Source organism: Penaeus chinensis, chromosome 22, assembly GCF_019202785.1.
Source record: "Penaeus chinensis breed Huanghai No. 1 chromosome 22, ASM1920278v2, whole genome shotgun sequence".
Taxonomy (NCBI): domain Eukaryota; kingdom Metazoa; phylum Arthropoda; class Malacostraca; order Decapoda; family Penaeidae; genus Penaeus; species Penaeus chinensis.
Window position 1 is genome coordinate 2,728,919 of NC_061840.1, and position 7,500 is coordinate 2,736,418.

Sequence of the window (7,500 nt, forward strand, 5' to 3'; positions counted from 1 at the left end):
CACCAATATAGGTCCGGTTATAGCTTTAAAATGCCCCTAGAATAGCTAGTTTTCCTTTTGTTGTAGTTTTTTTTTTTTTTTGTTTTTGCTTCGCTCGCCCCCTTCCTCTCAAGAAAAAGCTGAAATGACGTCCCTGATTAGAACACACACGCACATACGTTCGATTACACATACACATACAGGCGCCCCAAAATGACTGAATGGCAGCTTGAGGTGTTGATAAATAATGGATGTGAATACCTGTGTAAACTGAAACAAATCAATACATACATTTAAACAAACAAACAAAAAAAACCCACAAATATATAGATGGGCACACACACACATACACACACACACACACACACATACACATACACATACACATACAAATACACATACACATACACACGCACACACACAAACACAAGCGCAAACACATATACATATATGCGCATGACTATACAAAGTCAACAGAAGTAATGAAAAAATCTAAAGGAAATGACTTTCTGGCATTCCACAAATAACATCACACAACCACCTACATCACTATTATAGCACATGGTTCTGCTATAGCCAATGTATTTTTTCTTTAGAATTATCATCACGGCTACTTGATTAATTTGAGTATACAACTATCTTTTTTTTTTTTATATCGCAATACGTTTTCTTCCAATATTTGCATATTATTCTATGCAATATTTTTATCATAACAGTTGGGTTAGTATAATAGTCATTAAGTCTGCCAATACATTTACTCTTATTAATTATATTAATGATGTTCATGGTACAATGATTAGCACTACCATAACAACGATCAGTATACCCCAAGCGAATGTGTATATATACGTATAATCATATAATATACACATAATGGATCGTCAAAATCTGTTTCAGCGATTTCATAGAACTGATCACAACCTGAACAATGACGAAGAAATGACCTATGTAAGCTCTGCCAGTATCCATGCATAAGTTCTTAACCCCCTGCAGAATAAGTTATTAATACTGTCTCTGGATTCCATTCATAAAACTTCTTTTATATTTAATTCACAAAACTTGCCTTCAGATTCCATTCTAAAAACATCACGAATCTTCCATTCATAGGACAGTCACTACACACCATTCACAAAACTGTCTTTGGATATCATCCGCAAAACCTCCAGAGCACTAATTCAACAAGACTTTATAAATGATACATGTAAACTTGTATTCTTCTGAAAGCTAAGCTATGATGACAGCTACAAAATTGCAACACATGAACTGCTTATCAAAAAGTAAGTTTATTATTTTCATGTGAAGGCAAATGTATTCTTAGTATCATTCACTTTTCTTATCGGATGACTATTCTAAAAACTTCTCTATGCTAAATGGCAACATTATGAGTATGATCCGTGAAGGAACGAAAATGACTGTTTTTCAGTTCATCATTATGCTCATTTTCAAGTTATTTTGAAAAAGGAAACTCAATTTTCATATAAAATAAGAGAAAGTCTGATTTCTTCTGCTCATAGAACAAAAAATAAAAATCTGGATAAGAGGATTTTAGTATTCACCACATGGTTAACAAAACTAAAAAAAAAAAGGAAAGAAAAGAAAATCCTCCTCCACCTGCAATAATGTATGTAAATCACATTATACCATTTCCAACCCCCTAATAACTGCTCTCACACTCAGGGGGATTGAAGTATCCGAAAACGTTGAGTTCGTAAAGGCTGGCAAACACCATAAAGATGAGGTACCAAAACATGAGGACAATCCCATACTTCTTGTCCAGCTTCCACCCATTCATGTGTGTTGCAACAATAAGGAACACGACAGTGGAGAAGAGGGAGACAGTGGAGTAAGTCAGGCCTGGAATACGAAGGGATTTTCATCAGTAAGAGAGCACTGGTGGCAGCAGTGGGATTATGAGTGTTTATGATAGTGGAGTAGTAATAGTAGTAATAACCATCATAATAGCAAAACCTTTTGTAGTTATCATTATCTATTTACTTCTTGCTCATTGAGATCACAATCATAGTTACAAAATCAGCATTACAAATTACCTCTGCTTTCGACTGGGACAACAGAACCAGGGTCAACAATGGCTGTTTTAAGGAACCATGGAAGACCTAAGCACAGGAGAATGTCAAACACATTGCTGCCAATGGCGTTGCTCACAGCCATATCACCAAAACCTGCAAAATTAGTGGGCATTTTAATACATTGTAAATGTAAATTAATAAGATATATTTATATATATTCTTTACATAGTCCCTTTTCTTTTTCTTTGACGAAAACGTTTTTGGATGTAGTCTATCATAGCGTTATGTATATTTCATCCTTTCTGAGATATAATCCAGACACATATTAATGAAACCAGAAAAGGAAATTATAAATTCCTAAATATTCGGGTACTATCAGTAGTTCTAACAAGGTGTCTGATCAACAAGAAAACGAATGACCAATCGTCTACATCACTTGTGAAGAGAGATGCACAAATACATATATCTGAAAAAAAAACAATGTCTATATCATTCTCTCTCTCTCTGTGTTCGTGCAATAACACACACATAATACACACTGACACGTGGATAGGCATACACACAGGCAGAGACACATACCCACACACACGTTTATATAATGCCAGCGATCATCCATTTCCCTTACCTTGTTTGGCCACGCACAGGGATGAGAGCGCATCGGGAACGGACACTCCGACGGCGATGAAAGTCAGACCCATAACAGTGTCGGGAATGCCAAGGGTGAAGCCTGGGAAGTGAAAACGCGGAATGTAACTTGAGTGCTTTTGTCTTTTGTCTTTTTTTCTCTCTTTGGCTTTTTTTTATTTCATTTATTTATTTATCTATTGTATATTTCTTTATTATTTATTCATTTATTTTTGTTATATAAAGATCCACGTTATCAACTCCCATCCATTGAAAGCCATTTGACACAGCAAAGAGAACTGATACCACGATCACCCACTCACCAATGACGGTTATCATCCAAACCATGATGTAGGAATAAGCAGCGATCCACAACATACTCATGATGAACGTAAACAAGTACCAGCGTCGAAAACGTTCTCGGCGGCAGTCAGGTGTTGTGAAGTGATGAAGAGCCACCAGGGGCAGCTTCACCACCCAGCTTACACGTTCTCCGACACCCACAGGCATAGTCCAAGGGGATACATCTTCATCCTGTGGGATTTCAAAGGAGGTAGCATGTGGTAGGATGTTCTTTTTCTACTGTTTGAACTTGATTGCTTTCTTCCTTTTCTACGTTTGGAACATCTTCTCTGTCGACATCTAATGCATTTTCCCCCCATTTTGGATCGATACATAATCTACTTTTTCAAACGGGCGGCAGTAATCTACTTAGTTTTTTTTTTTTTTTTTTTTTTTTTTTCAATAGCTGGATCACATAGGGATTCCATTAACTTCTTATTATCTAAATTTTAATTTCACTAATTGCTTGACCCGATTCTGTTTCGGATAATCGTAATGAGTCAATAATTTTGTTAATCTGAAATCACTGATAGTCGAGCATAGTTCGGTATCTCCTCGAAACCCACCATCTTTACAACTTTATAAAACCTCCTGCACGGCCCAGTATAACCTTAAAATGTGTTATGCGATAATCAATAAACTCACTTAGGTTTCTCAGCTGCATTGTGCAATGGTGACTAAACTTGAATCTATGCAATAGTGACTATACTTAAACCTATGCAATGGTGACTAAACTTGAATCTTGCAATGGTGACTAAACTTGAATCTATGCAATAGTGACTATACTTAAACCTATGCAATGGTGACTAAACTTGAATCTTGCAATGGTGACTAAACTTGAATCTTGCAATGGTGACTAAACTTGAACTTATGCAATAGTGACTATACTTAAACCTATGCAATAGTGACTATACTTAAACCTATGCAATGGTGACTAAACTTGAATCTTGCAATGGTGACTAAACTTGAATCTATGCAATAGTGACTATACTTAAACCTATGCAATGGTGACTAAACTTGAATCTTGCAATGGTGACTAAACTTGAATCTATGCAATAGTGACTATACTTAAACCTATGCAATGGTGACTAAACTTGAATCTTGCAATGGTGACTAAACTTGAATCTTGCAATGGTGACTAAACTTGAACTTATGCAATAGTGACTATACTTAAACCTATGCAATAGTGACTATACTTAAACCTATGCAATGGTGACTAAACTTGAATCTTGCAATGGTGACTAAACTTGAATCTATGCAATAGTGACTATACTTAAACCTATGCAATGGTGACTAAACTTGAATCTTGCAATGGTGACTAAACTTGAATCTTGCAATGGTGACTAAACTTGAACTTATGCAATAGTGACTATACTTAAACCTATGCAATAGTGACTATACTTAAACCTATGCAATGGTGACTAAACTTGAATCTTGCAATGGTGACTAAACTTGAATCTTGCAATGGTGACTAAACTTGAATCTTGCAATGGTGACTAAACTTGAACTTATGCAATAGTGACTATACTTAAACCTATGCAATAGTGACTATACTTAAACCTATGCAATGGTGACTAAACTTGAATCTTGCAATGGTGACTAAACTTGAATCTTGCAATGGTGACTAAACTTGAACTTATGCAATAGTGACTATACTTAAACCTATGCAATAGTGACTATACTTAAACCTATGCAATAGTGACTATACCTAAACCTATGCAATGGTGACTAAACTTGAATCTTGCAATGGTGACTAAACTTGAACTTATGCAATAGTAACTATACTTAAACCTATGCAATAGTGACTATACCTAATCCTATGCAATGGTGACTAAACTTGAATCTTGCAATGGTGACTAAACTTGAATCTTGCAATGATGACTAAACTTGAACTTATGCAATAGTGACTATACTTAAACCTATGCAATGGTGACTAAACTTGAACCTTGCAATGGTGAACCTGACTTACCTTCATTTCCGGTGCCATGGATTTAACTCCTGCAGATTCCACTTCCGTCGCCTCCACCTCCTTCGGGACGTCACTCACGGCTGCGGAGAGTTACATACGTTAAGTTACGACCCAGCAAGTAAATCTCTCTGATGAGAATGATATTAGAACCCAATGTAATGTAATGTAGATTCTTGTATTTTTCTCTCTCTCTTTACAAGTAATAACGTTTGGAAATTGTTTTTTTTTATATATATAATAACAATTCTTCACGGTAAAATCATTTTAATAAGTTTTCTTTCATGACCTACTCCTCTACCTGATCTAGATAATGTATTGGTTTCTAATCCTTGCAAATTGGCCGTACATAAGAGCAAACCTTTACCCGAATGCTGAAAGAGTGAAACACAAACCACCACCAAGTTAGTAATTTTACAGGACTAATAAACAGAACTAATGCCTTTCAGGAAAGAAAAGTATCTTGTGAGTAAAAAAAACTTAAGTGCAGAATAAATGTTGGCTGAATGTTCATATCAATACATTTTAAACTCATGACATGTTCATATTTGTACTGTATTGTCTTTTTTGCTGCGTATTCATAGCTCTCGGTTAAGATGAAATGTGCAGGAAAAGTAAGCAACAAGTGTGAATATAAGGAAAGGTGGAAAGTAAATAGTAAATGATGGTGCAAGTGAAATTGAATAAAACCGTAAACAAATGAAAACATTTCAGAAATAATAATAGTGAAACCAAAGAACAGTGAGGTGCTCGTAAACCGACTGCTATTGAATCAAATCCCCAAGAGCTTATGGAAATGTGTGCACATGCTGATCGTCCTAAAGTCTGTGTACGTGTACATAACAATTATTTTTACTGCGGTTATGGGCACGCTCCATGGTCACACGATGAATATCCATTTATGTTTTTAAGTTATGTGCATGGGTGTGGCATTTCTTTGAATTTTACTTGTATCTATTTTCATCATATTGTTATTCATGACATCGGTCTCACGCGATTAAAAGTGCACATTTAGATCGTTTAATCTGATTTATTCACAAGTCACGCCCCGTAACCACCAAACCTTCGATGCCTTCACACTCAAGTCAACGCAACGGCTTCATGACATGCAAAGAGCTTACTGGTCCATGGCCCTCCATCGCCAGGACTTTCATTGTTACAAGACGTTTCTGCTGTCTGTAAAAGAGGCACGGTCTGCTCCACGTCGATATCGTCTGAAATGCACATCCGGAAAAAAAGGTTTGTTCATATTTGCTAGTTGGCTTTGCTTATACCCACAGCAAGGTTGGTTCACATCTTTCAGAAGGTTTTGATCTATATATCCACAGAAAGGTTGGTTCACATCCGGCAGAAGACTGTTTACCTTTACGGGTTTGTTCTCATTCGACAAAAAGCTTTATTTACATCATCATAAATATCCGCTCATATCCGGTAGGAAATATTTACATATATTAAAAAAAAACAAAAAAATAACATACTCCTCCAAGGATTTCCTCACCCCGGATAAAGAGATTCTGGTACATTCCTTTTTCAGGTTTGATCACTCTCATCTACCTCTTCTGTATACGTCTGTATTGTGTTATTTTATGGTTATTCCTCCTACTGAATTTCCTTGTTTCAGTCTGCATGAATGTTTTATGCGATGCCGTTCACAGCTAAGCTATTATAATCTTTAACATTATCGTACTGTGTATTCTGTTTTATAGCCAAAAAGTTGGACAGGCATGCCTTTGCTGCTGAACTAATCGTGGTGGGGTGTTAACTTCGTTACCGGAAAGTTATAAGACAAATAAATCTAATCCCACTCTGATATTGAATATATATATATATATATATATATATATATATATATATATATATATATATATGTGTGTGTGTGTGTGTGTGTGTGTGTGTGTGTGTGTGTGTGTGTGTGTGTGTGTGTGTGTGTTTGTGTGTGTCTGATATATAATATATTATATATATTATATATATTATATCTGTATTATATTTATTATATAAATTATATCTGTATTATATGTTATATATATTATATATATTGTACAACACACGCGCGCGCGCACGCACGCACGCACGTATATACACATAGATATGCACATATACACACGTTTATATACACATACACACATACACGCGCGCGCGCGCGCGAACGCACACACACACGCACACACTTAGAACACATACACACATGCGTATATATGTATGTGCGTGTGTATAGCCTTTATTTACTCCATCGGTACGGACACAGGCACTATATTGCTTCTTGTCCACTTGGTATCCATTTTCAAAATATATTTTCATATGTGAAGGCTCTTAACTGGAGTTTGTCACGCTTAAAGGCTTATGCCACTGATTCACTCGTGATTACTAGCTACCAAACACCACACACCTGTCTATGTTTATTAGTTGTAACGACTTGTAAACACTGTCCATTTTATATAAACATGAAACTATCTTTAAAAAAATGTTTAATTATCCTATTTAGTCTTGTGACATTTTGCTAACTAGTACAGCATATTATTATAAGATTATTATATACTATATAAGAACACCATTCCTAGT

General features: G+C 35.7%; 1 protein-coding gene across 3 annotated transcripts in view; it reads right to left on the bottom strand.

The window, feature by feature from the left end:
- The window catches only part of LOC125037097 (probable sodium/potassium/calcium exchanger CG1090), a gene marked incomplete at its 5' end in the record, with an annotated part of 23,503 nt that overhangs the window by 1,095 nt on the left and 14,908 nt on the right, over window positions 1–7,500 (bottom strand). The window contains 6 exon segments of one of the 3 annotated variants that reach the window (XM_047630099.1): window positions 1–1,833; window positions 2,028–2,159; window positions 2,632–2,733; window positions 2,954–3,164; window positions 4,942–5,021; window positions 6,060–6,152. The exon segment at window positions 1–1,833 is cut by the window's left edge and continues 1,095 nt beyond it. In XM_047630099.1, the coding sequence (XP_047486055.1) occupies window positions 1,634–1,833; window positions 2,028–2,159; window positions 2,632–2,733; window positions 2,954–3,164; window positions 4,942–5,021; window positions 6,060–6,152 (818 nt within the window). 3 annotated transcript variants of the gene reach the window in all.